This window comes from Chenopodium album, chromosome 4 (assembly GCF_948465745.1).
Source record: "Chenopodium album chromosome 4, dcCheAlbu1.1, whole genome shotgun sequence".
NCBI classification, from domain to species: Eukaryota; Viridiplantae; Streptophyta; class Magnoliopsida; order Caryophyllales; family Amaranthaceae; genus Chenopodium; species Chenopodium album.
The window spans coordinates 79,730,291-79,754,941 of record NC_137837.1 but is presented as its reverse complement, the minus strand read 5'-3'; the positions used below and the strand labels follow the sequence as shown (position 1 = coordinate 79,754,941).

At 36.7% G+C, this 24,651-nt stretch overlaps 3 protein-coding genes across 3 annotated transcripts; all 3 read left to right on the top strand.

Moving 5' to 3' along the window:
- The first annotated feature begins 684 nt into the window (after positions 1–684).
- LOC145627483 (ABC transporter G family member 26-like) lies at positions 685–3,810 on the top strand. The gene is made up of 9 exons (XM_081679873.1): positions 685–882; positions 985–1,274; positions 1,367–1,522; positions 1,632–1,815; positions 1,948–2,226; positions 2,330–2,614; positions 2,751–3,035; positions 3,173–3,280; positions 3,444–3,810. Exons 1-9 carry the CDS (start codon positions 685–687, stop codon positions 3,711–3,713), a joined length of 2,055 nt encoding a protein of 684 aa, XP_081535999.1. The 3' UTR covers positions 3,714–3,810.
- A 1,751-nt stretch (positions 3,811–5,561) lies between these two features.
- LOC145628331 (uncharacterized) lies at positions 5,562–8,306 on the top strand. The gene is made up of 2 exons (XM_081680612.1): positions 5,562–5,759; positions 6,285–8,306. The coding sequence occupies exons 1-2, from the start codon at positions 5,562–5,564 to the stop codon at positions 8,304–8,306; spliced, it is 2,220 nt and encodes a 739-aa protein (XP_081536738.1).
- Positions 8,307–9,526: 1,220 nt separating this feature from the next.
- Positions 9,527–12,464, top strand: LOC145629488 (uncharacterized). Its single transcript, XM_081682100.1, has 2 exons — positions 9,527–11,455; positions 11,986–12,464. The coding sequence occupies exons 1-2, from the start codon at positions 9,605–9,607 to the stop codon at positions 12,094–12,096; spliced, it is 1,962 nt and encodes a 653-aa protein (XP_081538226.1). The 5' UTR covers positions 9,527–9,604; the 3' UTR covers positions 12,097–12,464.
- The last annotated feature ends 12,187 nt before the right edge of the window (positions 12,465–24,651 follow it).

Sequence of the window (24,651 nt, the reverse complement as noted above, 5' to 3'; positions counted from 1 at the left end):
CACAGTCACGCAGGGTATGTTAATGAGTTCATGTTTTAATTTTTAATTTATTGTAATGACTATGGAGGTTATTGCTTATGTCAATTGTACATTTTTCATTTGGTAAATTATGAATTTATTTTGGCAAAATCCTCCTATGGATAATCGAAAGGCATTTCTAATTGACACATATAAGGTGAATAGTAGAAACATCAAAAGCATGGAAGAATGTGATCCTTCTTTATAAGAAGATTTATTTTATTTTTGTTACATTTTGGCCTTGTTCTTGTAATGCAAATTTGGCTCATTTCAACTAAATAGAAAGATAAAAAGTCTTAATTGTTGCATGCTTGTGATGATGCTTCTACTATACATCTTCTGTGTATCAATTAGAAATGCCTTTGTTAGTTGCATTTTTGTTTAGCTTGAAAGTTTTAAAAGTCATGTTCTTGGCATTCTTTGTTAAACTTTTGAAGGATGCAATTCAAGAAGCTGATAAAAATTAATTATGAGAAAAAATACATAACTAAGAGCATGAAAAAGATGATGTTCACCAACTTTTAACACATCTTTGATATATAGTTCATGTTTTGGTTGATTACAGTTGACTTAACATTATGTTAGATTGAAAATAATGCTCTGATAGTATGATACAATTTTACTTTTAGTTTAGGCTAAAAAATTTCTTGTTAAATCACAAAAAAGATGGAGATTAGGAATCAGGACGAAATCGAGGACATGACATCAGTAAAAATTGGTTCAATGCAGATTGCAGGAAGCAATGGGTTTGGTCATAACATAGACTTCATGTCACAAGCCTATCTCAGGAACAGGAGTTCTGAAATCATCATAGAAGATGATTCTTCGCCTTCAGTGGACCGTCCTCTTTCGATATATCTCAAGGTACTTAACATACATGATCATCAATAGAAACCCTACTAACAGTTAACTGCAATATGGAGTTAACCATTTGCTTTAACTTTTTTTTTTTTTCGTTTTTGAAAGTTTGAAGATGTTGAATACAAGGTAAGATACAATCAGGGATCAACAGCAAACCCAGTAAAAGCAGTGGTATCGAAAATGGCCTCACAACTCAATACAGAACATGACAATTATAAGCAAATATTGAAGGGCATAACAGGAAGCATTGGCCCTGGTGAAATTCTGGCTCTTATGGGTCCTTCTGGTAGTGGTAAGACCACCTTACTTAAAATCATCGGGGGTCGACTGCAGGAAAATGTCAGAGGAACTGTAACTTACAACAGCATTCCTTACAGTGCTGCTCTTAAGAGGAGGTTAGTCAGTAACTTCAAGGATTTATGATCTGATCATTGTAGGCCAGTAATAGTAGTACATTCTTAATGAGTACTCTCAATATCTTCTACAGAATCGGGTTTGTGACACAGGATGATGTGCTGTTTCCACAGCTGAGTGTTGAAGAAACCTTAGTTTTCGCGGCATACTTGAGGCTTCCAAGCAATATGAGCAAGAAACAGAAGTACCAAAGGGTTGAAATGATTATCAAAGAACTCGGCCTTGAAAGGTCTATCTTTTTAAGAATATACGTGACTGATCATACATTAACCTACATGTATATGCAATTATTGCAAATGTATGATGATTTTGTGATTGATATTGTTCTTTTGATGTAGATGCCGTCATACAAGAGTTGGAGGAGGGCTAGTTAGAGGAATATCAGGAGGTGAAAGAAAACGAACAAGCATAGGTTATGAGATTCTAGTCGATCCATCTTTGCTATTGCTCGATGAACCAACTTCAGGACTTGATTCAACATCTGCCAATAGGCTAGTTCAAATTCTTCAAGGCCTTGCTAAGGTTCTTATTTCACATCAAGCAATTTTTTAAATAGCTAACTTAGCTTGTAGAAAATTTCTCAAGTATATACCCTAGCTCGATCCCAATATAGCATTGGTTTGTGACATATGCATACATTTTTGCTAATGATAGGCAGGAAGGACAATAATCACAACGATTCACCAGCCTTCGAGTAGAATGTTTCATATGTTCGACAAAATTCTCCTGCTATCAGAAGGATATCCTGTATATTATGGCAAAGCTTGGGAAACCATGGACTACTTCTCGTCTTTAAGGTTCACTCCAGAGATACCAATGAATCCTGCAGAATTCTTGCTTGATCTTGCTACCGGACAAGTAAATGGCATTACTGTTCCTGATGAGGTGAAGAAGGAAAATGGCTCCCCTGTATCTGACAAGGCTGTTCTGAAAGTACATAACTCTTGCAAAAACTCTGTTACATTTTTTATTTTTGGATAAATTAATGTACTTGTAAGGTGTACATCATGATTGGTTTTGTTTGTTCAAATGGCAGTACATTCAAGTCAAGTACAAGATGCTCTTGGAGCCGAAAGAAAAGGAAGAAAATCATAGACTGTCAAGCATACCGGAGCATCTTCGAATAGCCATCCAAGTAAAAAAGGACTGGTCCATGACTTGGTGTGACCAGTTCTGTATTTTGTTTAAGAGAACATTCAAAGAAAGATGGAGGGATTATTTTGACAAGTTAAGATTACTTCAGGCACTTGGAGTAGCACTTTTATTAGGCCTTCTTTGGTGGAAATCGAAGAGTGAAACCGAGGCTCAACTAAGAGATCAGGTACATGTACTTATGATTATCCTAGTTTTTGATAAGAATATGAAATGTATTTCCTACAATAATATCTTTAAAACTGGTTTATATACAATTATCAATATGTTTTACCTTGAGAAAATTTTTAATTTAATTTGTCTAGGTTGGTTTGATGTTCTACATATGCATTTTTTGGACATCCTCGTCGATTTTTGGAGCAGTTTATGTATTCCCTTTTGAGAAGATTTACTTGGTTAAAGAACGAAAAGCAGACATGTACAGACTAAGTGTGTACTATGTTTGTAGCACACTCAGTGATTTGTTAGCTCATATACTCTACCCTACTTGCTTCATGTCCATCGTTTACTTCATGGCCGGGTTCAAGAGAACCGTAGAGTGCTTTTTCCTTACCCTCTTTGCCATCTTACTCATCGCGTTTACTAGTCAAGTAAGCTGAACTTTAACTAAACATACAATTAGTTACTAAACTTTTAACTTCATGTTCTCTTTTGAATGTTGATTTACTAGTATTAACTACTCAGTTTAGATGAATGTACATTTTTTTTTTATTGTGCAATCGATTAGGGGGCTGGAGAGCTTTTCGGAGCAGCAGTTTTGAGTATTAAAAGGTCAGGAATGATTGCTTCATTGATACTAATGTTGTTTCTTCTCACTGGAGGCTATTATGTTCAGGTATGTAACTTTAATTTCAGTCTTTTCAAATATTAAATACTCGTGTTAAACAAGTTAAAAAATAAAGGTTACGTTACATACACCTAGACCTCTTGCAACGTGTATTGTGTATCATAATTTGGTAGTAATATGTACTGATTTATTGTTATTGTTATCGTTGCAGCATATACCAAAGTTTATGAGATGGTTGAAGTACGTATCGTTTATGTACTACGGATTTAGGTTACTATTGAAAGTGCAATACTCAGGTGACCAACTATACGAGTGTGAAAGCAGTGGAGGATGTAGGCCTCTGCAGAGCTCCCCTTCCTTTGACACCATCAATTTAAATGGTGGCTTGCAAGAAGTTTGGATCCTTCTAGCCATGGCTCTCGGCTATCGGGTACTCGCATACATTAGCCTCCGGAAAAGAATCAATTCTTGCCATCTTTGATCATCTAGATGTACTACTAAAACTCTTCTTCTAGACTGATTGATTACTTAACTGTCAAATTGTTGGTAGGATAAGTGTACAATTAATGATAGAGAATATACGCACAATTATATTTATTCTATTCATCCATTATTGTCAATTTATTTATGAAGTGTTAAATAAAGATGGTTATGAGTCGTGCCAAGTCAATGTGCTTTGGGGTTAACTAGTTCAGGCAGATGACCTAAGTGTCATGCTAAAGCCTTTTTTTTTTTTTTTTAATTTTTTTTTTTTTTTTTATTATTTTAGTGAGTTTTATCGTGTCGTGCTAGGTTGTGCTATTCCTTGTCGTGCTCCCGAATAAAGGCAGCCTAGGTCGGCATGCACACACAACAACAATTTTTTTTTTTTTTTTTTGGTGATGGGATGTGGTGATACTGCGGACGGCTAGTCCGGCTTAGTGCTATCTTTAAACTAATCTAACTATATTTTAATTCACTTTATATATTTTAATTCACTTTGTTTTGGCAAGTTGAGTTTCCAAAAGTGCAAAAAATTAGACATTAACTCACACTTGATCAATAACGTCTGCAAACAGTTTGATTTATGCTGTTATGCATGTTAATAGTCATGAAGCACTAATCTTGGATGTTTGTGAGTTGGCCTTGCTTTACATCCAACCGACTTGATCTATACATAATCATCTTTTATGTAAGGCATGCAATGCACCACACTAGGGAATTAAACTAAGAAAACTATACTACTTAAACCCGAACTAGATCCAATTCAACTAATAATTCCATAATCCAAATTTCATAATTCAATTCCGTATCCATTTTCATGAAACCTAACTAGCGATTAATAAAAAATTAATAACCTAACTTATGGAAGCAGTTGGCCACTATATGTACAATGATGCATGGTTCGTTACGTATGAGTAACTACTAATGCAATATTAGCTGATTGTTCCAATATTATAATGGAAGTTTCGTAGAAAATTCCTAAGATGACAAAGGACTAACTTCTGAGCGAGCTTATTAAAACCAAAAGGTAAAATTTAAGATTGCACAATCATGATGTCAGATTAAAATACAAGAACAAAAAGTTACCACTGCTGAAGAATTTTGTATTAGATGATAGTTGAATTTTTTGAATAGATATATAGTGATCTATCAATGGCTAAACAATGTATCCAAGTACATGCTACGGTGCTACCCCTAGTTTTGTCCATGCTCAAATTATTTGGTCGTGCTAAATCGAGAGTCTAATCACGTACAAGTCCAGTAATGGTTGGAAATCTTGGGATAGTTCATTAGATTGGACTACTAGTCTGAATGAGATTTATTTCATGACAATAAACTTGAATATGAGCTTAGAAAGGTTGCATTATAAAACTAATTGATAATAGATGGAGTAGCCCACCAGACTAATTATTGTGTTGATGTGTATAGATATATATAAATAGCGAGTATCAACTAGATTAGTCAGCCAAGGTCAAATTCGGACCACTTGTAACAAGATTAATCATCCTTTGTTCACTAAGTGTTCCATAATCTGATACAGTAATTAAGCAATATGATTAAGTATATTGCTATACATTAGGCCATCATAGAGCTGTATGAAAAAACAATGATCTACCTACTTTTAACATATGAAAATCATTTACTTCCTAGTAAGATCCAAAAAGGAAAATTCTTGATAAACATCATCTTGTCAAGTTTTAGGCGGAACAAATTATTTTTTCTTGTGTACTGTATATATATATACTACCACAATTTACTAAAACTACAGCACCCAAAATTTCTAGAGAAAAAATTTAAAAAAACAAGCCAAAAATGGGCTCATTCTTGTAATGTATCTAATAGATATATGGAGTCATGTAGCAGTACTGTCCCATGGAGGGAGATGTTTCAATCTGCATCGTTTCGTATGCCTAAATCCGATCCTTTTTCTGACACTGAAACAACTGATCATGTACTATCTCCTAAGGATCATGCTTTGCAAACACAAGGATTAAGCGCGATTTATGTACCAGAAGCAGCTGGCAGAAGTTCATGTTCTTCTGAGGTACATCTTTGTAGGCTAACATTATATACTAGAGTTAGTAACGTAGTACTAGCTACTTCATAACACTTTTCATAACATTTTAAAGGGTTGATCTTATTTTCTATCTATGTAAATGATTTCAGTCTCAACATGTCTTTGAATTCAAAATGTTTATCACTTCTTAAATAATTTCTTTCTATTCTCTTTTTCTGTCCTGTTCCGAAAACACACATAACTTTCATAACTATATAGACCGAAATTGAGCCTAAGCAAGCCTACTAGTTTAGGATTGATAATTGACAGCAAATTACAAGAACAAGCTACCATTTGTTAGTTTGATTTCTATGAAATACTGAATTTGTTCCTAGCTAGTTTAATTTTTAAAAAAGTCGAAAACTTGATTTATTTACTGCACTTAGTTGAGGTAACTATGAGTTCTACATGACTAAAACTTCGTATTTAGTCATGTAACTTGTCTTACCTCCAGGATCAAATTGAGAAGGAACATAACACTAACCAAAGGCATAATTCCTTGCAAAAATGCAGATTCGTGGGTTGCGTTCTTATTCACTAGATCATAATCCTTCCAGCAGCCTCAACTTGAATTCAGAAAACTCTTCATCTGTCCCTTGGCAAGTCATGTTTCGGACTGCTTCGTTCAGCAGGCCTGATTTATCTTCTCGAAACCAAAATCCAATCACGGAGGATAGTGCAGCAGCTACAGAGAAGGCAGGACATGATATTCTAGTAGACTCTAAACTCGTAGAAGTGTCAACTGATGAAAGAAATGTTACAGGAAGCACTTCAGAGACTTCAGAAAAAATTATTGAAAAGATAGAAGCTAAGCAAAAAAGTTGTTTTGCTTCTGATGCTTGGATATGGGTTGCAGTCTATGTTACCTTAGGACAAGCAGCAGTCACAGTTCTGATTTCTCTATCCTACGGAGTCTCCAAATTGCTCGAAGAATACATAAGACCAATTATATGGGCATCCCTTTGCTCGATTCCTTTAAGGGGAATCCAAGACACCCTTGTTGAGTTCTGGTCTGAGCCTCTTGAAGCAGGACTAACTGATGCAATTTTAGCAGTACCAGTGGCAATTTTACGAGCTTTTGCAGGAACAATAATTGATGCTCGCGATGTATTTTCTTGGGTTTTCTACGGAGAGAACAAGCTCAAAGATGTAAGGCCAGAAAAAAATGGCTTCATAAGGTTGGTCCGAAGGCTGGTTTCGTTCAGTCTCTTCGTGTTTGCTTATGAGCAGATTGGAAGATTTGGGGCCTTCACTCTCATTGGATTAGGCTTCATGCTCAGCTCGAATCTCTCAACTTCAACAATCTCTGCAGTTTCTTCATTAAGAAGTGACAGTTTTCGCCAAAGGAGCAATACTTGTACACAACAAAACAAGGTAAATAATCCTAATCTTGATAAGATTAGCAGGGTTGTTAGTCAGGGGATATTAAGCAGGCTGAAAACAATCCTAGCAGTAGGACTAATTATCGGAATGATCATCGGAAGTTTAGCTGGTTTGATGTTCTTCACTTACCAAATTGGAGCCGAGGGAAAAGATGCAGTGATTTCGATAAAATTCCAAATTGAAGAGAGCAACTATGCAGAGAACATCTTCATTAAGAAATGGATACAGGAGAATCATGCCATGGAGTTGATGGATTGGTACACTTCTGAATGCTACGAGACATTATTACACCAGATTGATAAATTCGCGTATAAATACAACTTATCAGAATTCATAGAAGTAATCAAGCATTTTGCCATCACTCCATATAGTGATGATTTCCCTGAAAATTCATCCATTTTCTTTGGCCCTCCCCAGGCAAGAAAGTACACCTTTAAGCTTAGAAATCTGATGGAAAAGCCGGTTCTTAATAAGGCGAAATGCCTTGCAACTCAAGGGATGGATTTATGGTTCTGGGTACTGACAAACAGCAAGTTCCTCCTAGATGGAAGTGCACATTTTCTGCTGTACATAGGACATGTAATGGTCTCAGGAGCAGCAGGAATAATGCAATTTCTGCTACAATCAGTAGTATTTTTCTGGGTGTTGTACTACCTTCTGACATCAGATTCTGGTGGGGTGACTGAGCAAGTAATGAAGGTTCTTCCCCTTCAAAAACTCGTCAAAGACCGATGTGTCGAGGCCTTAAACAATGCTATATCAGGAGTGCTTTTGGCAACAGCAGAGATTGCCTTCTTTCAGGGGTGTTTTACTTGGCTTCTTTATAGGCTATTTTCGGTACATTTTGTTTACATGTCAACTATGCTTGCTTTTATCAACCCTTTGCTTCCAATTTTTCCTGCTTGGCTTCCGACATTGCCTGGAGCTGTAGAGTTAGTTTTGGATGGAAGATATTTTTTGGCAATCAGCTTCTGCATAACTCATATATTGGTGTTGGATTTTGGAGCATTCGAAATCGCAGAATCTGTGCCCGGTTATAGCACCTATCTTACTGGTGTTAGCATCATTGGAGGCATGACTTTGTTCCCTTCTGCATTAGAGGTAAAATTTACTGATCAAATTCCCCTTATTCTGTTACTTGTTCTTGTTTAATTTCCTGAAACAAACATATATACTTTAATACTTCATGCTTGAAAAAAAGAGTACATAAAAGATTCACTTACTAATTCATGTAGCATGATTCATCATTTTACTTAAATAATTTAACATAACTTGATTTTACGTATTGTTAAATATACACCTCCAAGACTTTATCAATTAACTTAATTGACTAGATGACGTTATTCTATGATCATATAGTATAACAATAATAAAACGGAGTTATCTTAATTATAACTTAAGAACTCTACAAAAATTGACAATTTTGCAGCTTACTATTTGGGGAAAAGGGATATAATACACTTATTTGTAAGTTATTTTCTTGCATTTTATGATGATTACAAGTGATATATGATGCTGAGTTGCTGAATGCTTAAGCTTAGGCATGTGAGCTTTCTGATAATACTAATTGATTAATGAAGGTTAGCTTAGCTATGAAAAAAGATAATTAGACTAGATTAAACCCTTAATAAATTTAGACAACGAAACATCATAATAAGATATTCAAAAAGCCTAATATCTACATCAACCACTTTCCCCCACCAAAAAATAAACAATCAAACCAATCTCTCCTCTATCAACTCCTCACATAATAAAATCAATCTTTTTGTCTCTTCCTTAATCAATAATTTCCAACCTCTTAAATTATTAAATTCCTATTAAATATAGAGTATTATTAACTTACAAAAATACTACGTATATATATTATACATTACTCTCACATTTTCCTTTAAAAATCAGTAAAAAAACTTGGAAAATGCTATACATAGCCCTAAGGGCTACATATAAGCATTTAATTTACTCTTGAAAATTGTTTAAATTTAGAAAATCATGACAAAAACACACTAATTACACCGATTTGCGCGTGTTTTTGTCATGAATTCCTAACTTTATACATTTTCCAAGAGTAAATTCAATGCTTATATATAGCCCTAAGGGCTATGTATAGCATTACCCAAAAAACTTTAACTATGAATAATTCTTGTTCATATAAATGTGATAACTTGTTAAATTCCTGTTTTTTTCATATAAATTACAAATCGTTGAATTTTAAAATTGTACAAATGCAAATGAGACAAACAAAAAGAAGCAAAGATATTTTTTTTTAAACAAAGAAACTGAAGATCATTAATTAATTAATCCCAATATTATAAACATTTTATTATATCCACCCAATCAAATTCCACCCGTTAAATTGGGAAAAAAGTATTAATTTTCTCTCTCCTACTTTTTTTCATTTCTCCATCAAAAAAATTCAATCTTTCCACCAATTTGATCATCATCTTTCCTAAATGGAACTTGTCCCATATTCAGACCCAAACGACCCTTCTTCTTCCTCCTCCACCCCACCTTGGCAAGACATGTTCCGATCAGCTTCTCTCCGAAAACCCACCTCCCCACCACCTCCACCACCGTCTACGGCGGCGCGTGACTCCCACGCGCCGCCTCCGTCTCATTCATCTCTCTCCGGTGACCCCCAAGTCCGGCTAGCCATGTACATAGCCATGGCACACGCCTTCCTCCTTTTCTCTCTCCTAACAGTTTACGGCGTTTTCCGGCTCCTCGAAGGCTACCTTCGCCCCCTTCAATGGGCCATCCTTTGCTCAATCCCTTTACGTGGGATTCAACGAACCCTAGTTTTGTTCTGGAAAGATCCATTGCAAAAGGGTTTCACCGAAACGATTCTCGCAATACCCGTTTCGATTTTCCGGGTTTTCGTTGGTACAATCGTTGAGATCCGAGAGCTTGTGTTCAAAAGGAAGGAGAAGAAGTCGGATTCCGATGAACGTCGCCGGAATCGTCGCCGGAGAAGTGGGTTTTTCCGGTGGTTAAGGTGGTTGTTGTCTTTTAGTATTTTTGTTTTGGTTTATGAACGATTTGGGGTTTTTGGGGCAATTGGGATTTTAGGGTTTGGGTTTTTGTTTAGGGCTAATAGTGTTGATTCTACAATGGATGCTGTTTCTAGTTTTAGAAGTCAGAGTTTTAGGAGAAGTAGGGTTAGTGCTTTCTTTAGTCGTGGAATTTTGAAGAGATTGGAAACTATTGTTGCAATTGGTTTGATTGTTGTGATGATTGTTGGGTTCTTAGCTTGTGTTATTTTCTTTTCGTATAAGATTGGGGTGGAAGGTAGGGATGCCGTTTTCGGGTTGAAATCTCATGTAGAGGAAAGTAATTATGCTGAAAGAATTGGGTTTAAGAAATGGATGGAAGAGAATGATGTTCCTGGGATGGTTGATAGGTATACTACTAAGTTTTATGACACTGTTTCAGAACAGATTGATGGGTTGGCAATGCAGTATAATATGACGGAGTTTGTGGCCGGTATCAAGCATTATGTGATTAAGCCGGCTAATGCAACTGGCCGGTCTACTGAGTTGATGTCGCCTTCTCCTTATGCTGAGAAGCTTATAAGTTTGAGGATGAAGTTTAAGGATCGAGAGTGGTGGGATATTTATACTGATATTGATGCTATTGCTAGGGAGCTAATTGCTAGTCGGGTTGATTTAGTTGAGAAGGTGAAGGGTTTTGCTGTGCAAGGACTCGATGTTGGACAGCGTGTGTTTTCGAGTAGCAAGTCTGTTCTTGGTGGAGGTGCTAAGTTTATGTTTACTATTGTTGGGTCAATCGTCTCTGGAGCTGCAGGTTTTATTAACTTTATATCGCAGTCAATGGTGTTCTTTTGGGTTTTGTATTACCTTATTACATCGGATTCTGGAGGTGTTACTGAGCAAGTGATGCAGTTGCTTCCTGTCTCGAATGCAACTAGAACTCGGTGTGTTGAAGTTATTGATAAGGCAATTTCCGGGGTTATGCTTGCAACTGCTGAGATTGCTTTTGTTCAGGGTTGTTTAACTTGGCTTCTGTTTAGGCTGTTCTCCATTCATTTCTTGTATATGTCCACATTACTTGCATTCATTAGTCCTTTGTTGCCCCTTTTCCCGCCATTTGTAGCAACTGTCCCTGCTGCTGTACAGTTTGCATTAGAGGGTAAATACATACTGGCAATTTGTTTATCAGTAATTCATAATGTGCTCTTGGATTATGGGGCTTCTGAGATCCTGGAGGATATACCAGGTCATAGTCCATACCTTACCGGGCTTAGCATTATTGGTGGAGTGGCATTGTTCCCGTCTGCTGTTGAGGTAAAACTAAATTCGGGGTGGAATTCTTCTAATGCATCTTCATATCTTGTTACTGACTTACTAACTTGCTTATCAGTTATATGCATGTCAACTGTCACAATTAGCTCAGACTGTTGCATTTTCTGCTGGGGAATCTTGTTTTCCATAAATTGCATAATGTATTTTTTATGATCATCAGTGTTAAGCGATTATATGATTTTTGAACCATTGAGGTCTTTGTGTCGTAGAAAGTTACCCGTAGCTTGAAACTTTTACTAATGAGGTAACTGGCGTGTGAAGATAATGTGATCAAAGGAGTCAGAGACATAATTTACAATTCTACTTCATATTAAAGTTGCAGCAGTAGTTTGAAATACTGATCTACGCATTACTGATTCGTTGGCTTTACATGGATTTTATATTCGTGAATGTGCCAACGTGATGGGTTATCTTTTCTTGTAGGTTTTGGTGCTTAAATGTTGCTTTCAAGTCCTATGTGGTTAATATTGGTATTTCTCTCATACTGAATCAATGTTTCTTTTGTGATGCAGGGAGCAATAATGGGACCTTTAATAACAACCGTTGTTATTGCCCTTAAAGACTTGTATGCTGAGTTTGTGCTGAACGAAACAATGGAAGCAAAGGAGAAGAGTAGTGAGTAAAATCAAATTCAGATTCCATCTGAGTACCGCCCTCAGTTATGAACAATGGCTGATCTACTCATACCAGTCTGTCTAGTACATGATTTCCAGGAACACGTTGCTCAGAAAATATGATCCATTTTTGGGAGGATAATTTATTTGGCAACTTGATCGAAAGCTGTGTCGATCATTGTTGTAATTTTAAGGCAGTGCATTTGTAAATTTGTATTATTTGTTTCATAGTCTGTTTTCAATTTTTGACAGTTTTGAGTGGTATTCAGGTCTCCCATTTTTGCTGTACCTAAAGGCTAAAGCCATTCGAACTGAGGTCCTTCCAAACTTATGTTGTAAAGAAATCATAAGAATACAAATGTATTATTGTTTTACAAGTTTTCCAATGTTGATAAGTTGTGTTTATAATTATCTTTAATTTGCTTCTATGCTAGGGGACTAAGGGCGTATGATATTGTGGTACATATCCTTGGTTGAAGCTTTCATGTTTGAAGTTTGTATGGTGCCCAAACATTTTCTAAACTGGTTTTACTAAGACTTTAACTCTACTCGAGTCAAAATGCTAATACAGTAACAATTATATTCAAACTGCCCAAAAAAAAAAAAAAAAAAAAAAAAAAAAAAAAATCATGTTTAGAACGGAGTAATAAGGGTTCATCTTCATCTACTAGTCAATTCTTTCTTTCATTGATTAAATCTACTTGCACAAACAATTAGCCTTCAATTTTGGATTTTTTTTTTACCTTTTTTCGTCCGGAAATAAAAATTGCCGAGATGTTAACCATAGTCCCTAATACCCCCCGAGAGTCCAATTGGCTGGGTGGATGAAACCATCCAATTTGCCTTAAAACAGTCAATTTACCAGTTTTCGTACTTGCACCATTTTCGTGAACTCAAGCCTACGACGGATATTTTTGACAACATATTATGGTCATATATGGTTCCAAACGTCATTATATGACCCTAAGATGTATCCCCTAGGATCTCAAGACTTTTCGCCACCAAGCCCCGTAACATAAAAAATTCCTCAAAAAGCGTGGATAATAGCCTTCAATTTTGGAATTTTTGACCTTTTTTCGCCCGGAAATAAAAATTGCCGAGATGTTAACCATGGTCCCTAATACCTCTCGGGTGTCCAATTGAGTGGGTAGAACCATCCAATTTGCCTTAAAACGGTCAATTTACCCATTTTTTTTACTTGCACCGATTTCGTGAACTCAAGCCTACCACGAACATTTTTGACAACATATAATGATCATATATGGTTCCAAACGTCATTATATGACCCTAATATGTATCCCCTACGATATCAGCCACCGAGCCCCGTAACAAAAAAAAATTCCTAAAAAAGCGTGGATAATAGCTAGCTTTCAATTTTATTATTTTTTGACCTTTTTTCACCCGAATTTAAAAATTGCCAAGATATTAACCATGGTCCCTAATACCCTCCGGGAGTCCAATTGGGTGGGTGGAACCATCTAATTTGCCTTAAAACGGTCAATTTACCCGTTTTTGTACTTGCACCGATTTCGTGAACTCAAGCCTACCACGAACATTTTTGACAACATATAATGGTCATATATGGTTTCAAACATCATTATATGACAATAAGATGTATCCCCTAAGATCTCAAGACTTTTTAACACCGAGCCCCGTAACATAAAAAATTCCTCAAAAATCGTGGATAATAGCCTTCAATTTTGGAATTTTTTAACCTTTTTTCGCCTAGGAAATAAAAATTGCCGAGATTTTAACCATAGTCCCTAATACCCTCCGCGGTTCCAATAGGGTGGGTGGAACCACCCAATTTGCCTTAAGACGGTCAATTTACTTGTTTTTGTACTTACACAGATTTTGTGAACTCAAACCTACCACGGACATTTTTGACAACATAAAATGGTCATATATGGTTCCAAACGTCATTATGTGACCCTAAGATGTATCCCCTAGGATCTTAAAACTTTTCGCCACCGAGCCCCGTAACGTCAAAAATTCCTCAAAAAGCGTGGATAATAGCCTTCAATTTTGGATTTTTTTTTTACCTTTTTATGTCGGAAATAAAAATTGTCGAGATATTAATTATGGCCCCTAATACCCTCGGGGAGTCCAATTGGGTTGGTGGAACCATCCAATTTGCTTTAAAACGGTCAATTTACTTGTTTTAGTACTTGCACCGTTTTCGTGAACTCAAGCCTACCACGAACATTTTTGACAACATATAATGGTCATATATTGTTTCGAACGGCTTGATATGACCATAAGATCTATCCCCTAGGATCTAAAGACTTTTCGCCACCAAGCCCCGTAACATAAAAAATTCCTCAAAAAGCGTGGAATATATCCTTCAATTTTAGAATTTTTTGACCTTTTTTTGCCCGGAAATAAAAACTGTCGAAATATTAACCATGGTCCTTAATACCTTCCGGGAGTCCAATTGAGTGGGTGGAACCACCCAATTTGCCTTAAGACGGTCAATTTACTTGTTTTCGTACTTGCACAGATTTTGTGAATTCAAGCCTACCACGGACATTTTTGACAACATAAAATGGTCATATATGATTCCAAACGTCATTATATGACCCTAAGATGTATCCCTTAGTATCTCAAGACTTTTCGCCACCGAGCCCCATAACGTAAAAAATTCCTCAAAAAGCGTGGATAATAGCCTTCAATTTTGGAATTTTTTTTGACCTTTTTCTGTCGGAAATCAAAATTGTCGAGATATTAATCATGGTCCCTAATACCCTCCGGGAGTCCAATTGGGTGGGTGGAACCATCCAATTTGCTTTAAAACGGTCAATTTACCTGTTTTAGTATTTGCACCGTTTTCGTGAACTCAAGCCTACCACGAACATTTTTGACAACATATAATGGTCATATATTGTTTCAAACGGCTTGATATGACCCTAAGATCTATCCCCTAGGATCTAAAGACTTTTCGCCATCGAGCCTCGTAATATAAAAAATTCCTCAAAAAGCGGGAACATATCCTTCAATTTTAGAATTTTTTGACCTTTTTTTGCCCGGAAATAAAAACTGTTGAAATATTAACCATGGTCCCTAATACCTTCCGGGAGTCCAATTGGGTGGGTGGAACCATCCAATTTGCCTTAAACGGTAAATTTCCCGTTTTCTTACTTGCACCGATTTTGTGAACTCAAGCCTACCACGAACATCTTTGACAACATACAATAGTCATATATGGTTCCTGTAGACACCTAAAAATGTCTCCCCAAAACCAAACCCGATGATGAACAACCTTTCACTGCCATTATTGGTCGGGTTTAGTATTTAATCTTTGGAGTGCTTAAATCCATATTTCCATTTCATAAACCAACCCAAATTCTATCCAATTTCCCCAAACCATAACTTATTTTCCTCTTTTCGTGCCTTTAAACCCAAAATAATTCATTTCGTGTCCTTTAAAATCATTCATTTCGTGTCCTTTTTATAAAAACGTTTAATCCAGTTTATTTTGGTCCATAATCTGGGTCAAATGATTGAATAGTTGGATGGGTCTTTAAAAGAGCTTTTCAACGATATATTATAAGCCCAAATTCGAGTATAACGAATAAGTTATGGCCAAAATATTAAACTAAGCCCAAACCGAACCTGAGCCCACCTTAACTATGACCCAATGATCATGTGGAGGGTCCAAATTATTTAATCCCATTCCTAAACCAATTAGGATTAATTAGAAGCTTCTAGAAGTTTTTAAAATATCCTAATTATCCTTTTTGAAAAGATAAGATTAAAGAGTTTGAAATTGAATAAAACTCCTTTTTTTGAAAGTCCTAATTTTATTCGAATTGAAAGACATTCAAAGATAGACAGATATTATTTTCGTGCCTCATATTTTTTATCCAAATTTTATATGGTTGGATAGCCCTTGAAATTATATTTCCAATGATATATTATAATAACAATTACGAGCTATAACGAAAAAGATATGAATAAAATGTCAAACTCTATTCAAAACTGACTCCGTCTCACTATTTAAGCCATATCTTTTATTCTACAAAATATTTTAATCTGATTCTAATTGGGTTAGAAATTAGACTTCAAGAGCTTTCCAACGATATCTTATTCATCTTATTCCTATTTCTGGATCAAAAGATATGATAAAAACAAAAACCGCATAAACTGCTATCTATCGCAAGAGTTTTATCCGATTCGAATTCTTATCCCTTCTTTTTTCTCTATAAATAGAGGTCATATCTCCCCTTTTTCAAGGATCAACAAGCTTGATCATAAAATCCTTCTCTCTTTTACACCAAAAATCATTCTCTTCTCTCTCTCCCACATATTCTAAGCCTTAAATCTATATTCCTAATTATACCATTCTTCCCTTAAGCACTCCAAGGAGTCTATACTAAACCCGAGGTTCCGTACTTAAACCAAGGCGTGAAAGGTATAATTAACTGAGGGTTTGGACCAAATCAAATATATATTTATTTAATTTAATTTTCATTTGCTTTATATCTTTATTGAAGTTACTAACAGTTTATTCATGATGTAGCAATTTAAAGGAACGCGCGGAATGTGAGTAATTAATTAATTTAATTACTCTTATTTTATTTTAATATTGCTAGTATCATGATTAGGTTATTTTATATTTGATTTGACTAACGCTATTATTGTTAAATTGCTTCCAATATTAATGTTTATTCTATTATTGTTATGATCAATATATTGCACGTTTAAAGGGAATATGTAATTGAAAAAATCACGCCTAATAAGATAATTTGGACAACCGGTTTAGGCTCCTTTTTAATCTTGCTGTTAAATCAAGTTGATCACAAATATTTTAGAATTATGTGTTGCATTAATATTCAACCAATTTAGCATAATAATAGGTTGGAGCAAATTGAATCTTTGTTTGTATGCCTTTGAGATCGCAGGAATCAATTTTCACTATAAGAATCGAGTAGAGGCCAATACGGGCGAATGTAACTCCTTGACTCACTTCGTACCATCATCCCCGATCCTCACAAACCATATGGAGTTAGTAATCTCATGGATTATGAATGAGGTGTAACCTTCACGGGTCAATCGTTGTTGCCTTCGTTGTCTCTTATTCGTGGTTGCCTTTTATGATCCGTGAACGGTTTACAAGTTCCTTAAAAACTTGTTGGCGGCTCCCTACTTTCCTTGTCCCTAATTGTATTATGTCAATTCCCACTTCCTATGAGTGCCAAACATATTCACCACATGCTTTAACGTAAGCGCACTTCGAGCGACGCCTACAGTTCCAAACATCATTATATGACCCTAAGACGTATCCCCAAGGATCTCAAAACTTTTTGCCACCGAGCCCCGTAACATAAAAAATTTCTCAAAAGCGTGGATTATAACCTTCAATTTTGGAATTATTTGACCTTTTTTCGTCCGGAAATAAAAAATTGCCGAGATGTTAACCATGGTCTCTAATACACTCCGAGAGTCCAATTGGGTGGGTGGAACAATCCAATTTGCCTTAAAATGGCCAACTTACCCGTTTTTGTACTTGCACTTATTTCGTGAATTCAAGACTACCACGGACATTTTTGACAACGTATAATGGTCATATATGGTTCCAAACGTCATTACATGACCCTAAGATTTATTCGCTAGAATCTCAAGACTTTTCCCCACCGAGCCCCATAACATAAAAAATTCCTCAAAAAGCGTGGATAACAGCCTTTAATTTTGGAATTTTTTGACTTTTTTTTCGCCCGGAAATAAAAAATTGTCATGATGTTAACCATGGTCTCTAATACCCTCCGGGAGTCCAATTGGGTGGGTGCAATCATCCAATTTGCCTTAAAACGTTCAATTTACCCATTTTCGTACTTGCACTAATTTCGTGAACTCAAGCCTACCACAAACAATTTTGACAACATAAAATGGTCATATATGGTTCCAAATGTCATTAAATGACCCTAAGATGTATCCCTTAGGATCTCAAGACTTTTCGTCACCGAGCCTTGTAACATAAAAAATTCCTCAAAAATCGTGGATAATAGCTTTCAATTTTGGAATTTTTTTGATATTTTTTCGCCCAGAAATAAAAATCGTCGAGATGTTAACCGTGGTGCCTAATATCCTCCGGGAGTCCAATTGGGTGGGTGGAACTATCCAATTTTCCTTATAACGGTCAATTTACCCGTTTTCGTACTTGCACCGATTCCGTGAACTCAAGCCTACCACGGACATTTTGGACAACATATAATGGTCATATATTGTTCCAAACAGCTTGATATGACCCTAAGATGTATCCCCAGGATCTCAAGACTTTTCGCCACCGAGCCCCGTAACATCAAAATTTCATCAAAAAGCGTGGATAATAGCTTAATTTTGGAATTTTAGGACTTTTTTTCGCCTGAAAATAAAAATTGTTGAGATTTTAACCATGGTCCCTAATACCCTCCGGGAGTCAAATTGGGTGTGTGTAACCATCCAATTTGTCTTAAAACGGTCAATTTACACGTTTTCGTACTTGCACCGATTTCGTGAACTCAAGCCTACCACAGACATTTTTGACAACATGTAATGGTCTTATATTGTTCCAAACGGCTTGATATGACCCTAAGATGTATCCTTTAGGATGTCAAGATTTATCGCCATCGAGCCCTATAACATTAAAAGTTCCTCAAAAAGTGTGGATTGTAGCCTTTAATTTTGGAATTTTTTGACCTTTTTTCGCCTGGAAATAAAAATTGCCGAAATGTTAACCATGATCCCTAATACCCCCGGGTGTCCAATTGGGTGGGTGGAACCATCCAATTTGCCTTAAAACGGTCAATTTACCCGTTTTTTACTTGCACCGATTTCGTGAACTCATGCCTACCACGGACATTTTAGACAACATATAATGTTCATGTATGGTTCCAAACATCATTATATGACCCTAAGATGTATTCCCTCAGAACCAATGTGCCTCTCACCTGATAGTGCTTCCTTAATTAATTTTGTCTGCTTCTGGTAGCGTGTCCTCGTTTTTGTCAAACAAGTGATTGTTGTGTTGGGTTAATTTCATCCATCACGTCTATGTGTATCAAGTGTGATATACGGAGTACAGTACATTTAATTATTTTTATACTAACTACTATTTTTTTTTTTTTTTATCATATAGATTAATTGGGACTTCCTCTTAGTTTAATAACACATATTACTTCCATTTCGTATTATTTGCGGTAATATAAACAACGGGGTGAAATGGATCCATACCGTGATTGCTACATACGGATTTTGTATTATCGATTTTGCACAATTATCCGAGCCACTAGCTAAAAGAACTCAACAACAAATAAATCATAGTAAAGAGTAGCTAATCTAATTTGTAAATGAATACATCACTGTACAAAAAGTGACTTGACGCTATATTCAGCTCAATATTTTCACATTTGGATGATCATTTGTAAAGAAATGAAAAAGAAAGTATGTGAGAGAAAGTGGAGAGTGGGGACCATAGAAGAGAGAGAAATGACTAAATATAGAAGTAATGTATTTTTTTTTTACAAAAAAAAAAACAATCATAAAAAAAGTGATACATTAAAAAAACGGGGTGAATACAATTAATCTAGACCTAGCAATCTTGACCCAGACCCGATGATCCGACCCATGACCCGAAACCAGTGACTCGAAATTGACCCAAAACCCGAATCAACCCGACCCAACCCATACCCGACTCGAAGTGGAACTGACCCGACCTTGACCCAGGGATAATGACAAATATGACATTGTTTGAACACTAATATGGCTTAAAAACATATTATTACCGTGAAGATAATTAGATAATATGAAAATGAAGACGATTTTATGGTTACGATTTAATGTTATAATTAATTAATGGAAAATTTAGAAAAAATAATCTCAACTTTGTCTAATTTACGTAGAATAATCCCAACTTTTGAAAATACTGGAATAATCCGAACTTTATGGGGTCTTGTATTTCTTCAATCCCTATAGGTCAGTTTACCTTCTATTGCAGGTAAATGTCCTACGTGGCATTGTTTTATTTTTTTTCCTTTATTTCTTATATGACTTGGACCCTTTTTTTACTTGACTTTAATTTCCCAAATATCTTCCCCTTTTATTTAACGGTCACAATTCTTATTCTCCCTATTCTCTTCTTCTCTCCCTGTTGTTCCCCTGTTCCAGTTACGAGGTGGTGTTACTAATCATGGCTAGTGGTAGGTCTTTTCAAAGTGGTTCATACAGTTCTTCATCAAACTCAAGGGGTGGAGGTTGTTATTCAAAAACAAAGTGTAGTTGCGGGTTGGATGCGGTGGTGCGAACTGTGAAAAAGGGGCATAACAATGGTTCGAAGTTTTACGGGTGTCCTAAATGGCCGGTAAGTCAATAAATATTGTAGTTTTAATTGTTTGGAGTTGTAATTTGATATTAATTGAGTTTAATTATAGTTGTGGTAAAATTCATAATCAGGGTTTTACTGTAGATTTGTTAATTAAGAGTTTTGTGCAGGATACAAATTGTAATTTCATGAAGTGGATTGAAGCAAGCAATGAGGATGAGCTGCGATTTCAAATATTTGAGAAGGATACTACTATAGCAGAGATGGAGTTTCAGAAGACATTGTTGGAAGAAAAGATGAAGAAATTACAAGGGAGGAAGGAGAAACTAGAGGAACAAGTGAAACAATTGGCAAGGGAAGTTGGCCAGCTTAGAATTGAGCTCATGCATTGTTCAAGGGCAGAATCAAATTTCTCTAGGACTTTGATTTTTGTTTGTATTTTTGTTGGGATTATGGTTGTGTATTTGAAGTAGGAGTATGCTCATGTTGGTTGGTTTGTATTGAAGACATGTACCCAATTAATCCTATGAAATGAAATCAGTTTAAGCTTTATGTGCAAAGTAGCAAAGAACAACACTTCATAAACACATGACATATATTGCCATTGCCATAATCATTCCAAAATTACATAATGTTCACATAATTTCCACAGCCACACAAAATGGCGTAATACTGACTGCAATATTGTTTGCAACAACAAAATACTGGTCCTTTTAATGTAAACAGCCACACATACTGGCATAATTGTTTGCAACAACAAAAAACAAAAGATTAACAGACATAGGCCCCTTCTAATTAGGCTGATTGTTCAAAGTTGACTGCTGACTTGATTGGCTTCCCATAACCAGGTAATTCAATGCTCCTTGATTTACTGACATAGTCTTACCACCTCTGCTGCTGGTCCTATGGCTTGGAGCCCCCCTTCTGATATGTGACATAGAAAAGGCAAAGTAAAGTTACAAATTGATAAAACCTATAATTGCAAAGAATGACTCAATCATTATAATCAGATCACACAATACACACATTGGTTATTACAGAACCATCTTCTCCAAAGAATACTCTAACTCCCTCTGGAAGATTTGATCTTCCCCTACCTCTGCCTCCACCACCTCTGCTTGCCCTACCTCTGCTTCCCTGGCCTCTACCACCAGTAGAGTCTCCACTAACAGCAGCAGTTTGGTGTGATTGGCCTCTCCCAGTAGGAGGTTGTGCACCTGCAGCAGATTGACCTCTCCCAGCAGCAGAATGAGCACCTCTAGACCCTCTTCCTCCTCTTATAGATCTCCCACCTCTCCCTAGCTGTGTAGGTTGAGCAGACATTGAAAGGTGAGTAGTATCAGCACTCTGTTGTTGGTGAGATGGCTGACCATCAGCCCTTGGCCTTCCCCTGCCCCTTTTAGCTGGTGGTTCAGGTTGCACAATGTTCCCCTTCTCTGGACATCTTCTTTTATTATGACCTTTCACTTTACACAGTGAGCAAGTCATTTCCACACCTGTTTTGGTCAACACACCGGGCTTTTTTGGGTTCTCATATGGGTCCTTAACCCTTTTCTTTCTTGGCCTTCCTGGCCCAATTTTAATGGCCGGAGGCTGCAAGTGGCAAGTGAACTTAGGCCAGTATCTTTCACCAACTAAAGGTGGAATTGAGCCTGGTTTAAATGACATTAAACACTAATGAGAATGCTGAATAATTGTAGTAAACTGAAAAATACAGAGTTGAATTATTTACTGTCAGTTACCTGTATAGGCTTTCATGTAGGTTTCCTTGGTGTAACAGGGGTACACAAATTCTTCTGCTTCTCTGTTTAGGAAGAAGATGCAGGCAATGACATGCCTACATGGAATACCTAGCATATCCCACTTCTTGCAAGTACAACTCATTTCCTCCAAATTTACAACAACTTGATATTGGCAATATGTGACATTAAATAATTGCATTGATGATGGGAGCACCTCACACTTTGAATCTTTGTCCTTTTCTTAATTAAGCTTGCTCTGGATCCTTGGACATATAACAGATGTCCATTTCTCCATTAGCTGCCTTTTCTGAACCAACCTTTGCATCAAACTTGTTCTGATATCCTCAAGCATGTATAGAAGGTGCTTTGTCCTTGCATTTATAATATAGCCGTTGAAGGTTTCAGCTATATTACTTGTAATTGCATCTGTTTTAATGGTTGTGCTCAGAAATGCTCTGCAAAAGACACTTGGGTTGTAGGCTTTGAAAGCTAGTGCAGCTTCTTCATTGATCTCTGTTAACTCAGCAAGTGCTTCCTCATAGTCAGCCTGGTTGTAGGACTTTGCAATCTTCCAAAACTGGAGTTTAAATTCATCACCCCTGTATGTTTTGGACCAGTTTGCATAGATATGCGTGGCGCAATGTCTATGTTATGCTTTAGGCAGAACAGATGACACACCAGTCAAGATGGCCTGCATTACAACAACATTACCATCAACTTAAACTCATACAAAAGTAAAAAAATACAACTAGGATTACAATTTTCATTACCTGATGTTCATCACTGATGATTGCTAGTCCATCACCATCACCAAGCTCCAGGGCTGATTGCAAATGCTTCAGAAACCACTCCCAACTTAAGAGATTCTCCCCCTTAGTTACACCCCATGCCACGGGGAACATCTGGTCATTAGAGTCCCTCCCTACAGCAACAAGGAGTTGGCCTCCCAAAAAAGTTTTAAGAAAACAGGCATCTACAGCCAACACCTTTCTGCATCCCTCAATCCACCCTTTAGCCAACCCCTCAAAGCAAATAAACAACCTTTGAAATACTGGGGGGGGGGGTTGCTTGGGCATGACAGTGACTAATGTAGAGTGGGAACTAGGGCTACAACTCTCCAATGCAGCCAAATACCCCCTACTTTCTGGTAATGCTCAAACATTGAGCCATGCAACAGTTTATGAGCTGCATATTTCACCCTATATGCAAACTCCCTAGGTACTAACACCTTGTATGCTCTTCTAATGAAATCAACTATTTCTTTGGCTGGCAGTGGGGTCTGGTTTTAAACACATCAAGGAATTGTTGTGCAACCCACTTGTCTTTCATTTGCCTGTTCTTCTTCATTGTTCTATTGCAAGTATGCTGTCCACAAACCCTCTTGACTATGTATGAAGCCTTTCTAGAATGCCATGATGCATATATGTAAAAATGACACTCACCAATGCACTTCACACCCAACCTCTGTTGCCTATTCTTGTTCCCAACAGTGAAGGTCAAATTTTTCCCCTTAACAACAGCATACTTGGCAACTGCCTGTCTGAAGTCTTCCCTTTTTGCAAACCTGTATCCAACTTTCCATTCAAACTGAGAGAAATCAGAATCTGGATTCACTAACAAAGATGCTCTCCTCTTCCTTCTAACATCATCACCCTCATCTTCACTAACATTTGGTGATAAACCTTCATCCTCACTTTCCTCATACTCACTCAGACTTGGACCACCTTCATCATTGACAACACCTGCTACTTCTTCATCTGCAGCCTTCCCCTTAGCAGCTTCTCTTTGCTTTTGTTGAGCTAGTTCCACCAAATGACTGTTACAAGCCTTCACTCTCTCCTTAGCTGTAGCAAACTCCTCATCACTGACATCAGAATCACTTTGTAAATCCTCTTGTAAAAAAGCTTCATCAATTTCATCCTCTATTTCTAGATCTAGCCTCTCCAAGTCCACCTCTCCCTCTACATCAGCTTCACAGTCATCATCCTCAGTGTCAACATCACTATAAACTTCACCAAATACTCCTACCCCTATTTTTGAACTCCCAACAGCTACACCTTTCCCTTTGTCTACCTTAGGATCATAGGGTGGGTCTTCTTCATCACTGTCATCAGTGTAATCTGGGATAAGGTCATTTAATGGTATTGGACTATCAGGCCTGTCATCATATCACTCAAAATTAGGTTCCTTAACTAGTTCTTCTTGTGAGGATGGTTTCTTTTTAGCAGGGGAAGAAGTGAGGTTCAGTGAGGATTTTTGTGAAGTAGCAGGATGCACAGATTGTAGATCTAGGGCATGAGGATAAGAAGTGGGTGCAGCATTAAAATCAGGCTCTTTTATTTAAAGTGAGGTGGAAGATGCTCTCTTTTTTAGTGGGGAATCTCCTTTTGATATTAATTGTGGTTGAGTGGTTTGTATCTTCCTAGGACTTGACCTTACTTTAGTCAAAATACTTTTTTTTTGTGGGCCCCTTTTTGGTTTCATTTTCTCTGGTTTAGATGACTGAGGTGTACTTTGTGAAGCTTG

Bases quoted from the DNA above. Each gene is read 5' to 3' on its own strand.
- LOC145627483 (XM_081679873.1), top strand. From the start codon at position 685: ATGGAGATTAGGAATCAGGACGAAATCGAGGACATGACATCAGTAAAA. The intron at 883-984 runs GTACTTAACATA...CGTTTTTGAAAG, and splicing joins CTCTTTCGATATATCTCAAG to TTTGAAGATGTTGAATACAA. The intron at 2,227-2,329 runs GTACATAACTCT...TTCAAATGGCAG, and splicing joins CTGACAAGGCTGTTCTGAAA to TACATTCAAGTCAAGTACAA.
- LOC145628331 (XM_081680612.1), top strand. From the start codon at position 5,562: ATGGAGTCATGTAGCAGTACTGTCCCATGGAGGGAGATGTTTCAATCT. The intron at 5,760-6,284 runs GTACATCTTTGT...GCAAAAATGCAG, and splicing joins GAAGTTCATGTTCTTCTGAG to ATTCGTGGGTTGCGTTCTTA.
- LOC145629488 (XM_081682100.1), top strand. From the start codon at position 9,605: ATGGAACTTGTCCCATATTCAGACCCAAACGACCCTTCTTCTTCCTCC. The intron at 11,456-11,985 runs GTAAAACTAAAT...TTTGTGATGCAG, and splicing joins TGTTCCCGTCTGCTGTTGAG to GGAGCAATAATGGGACCTTT.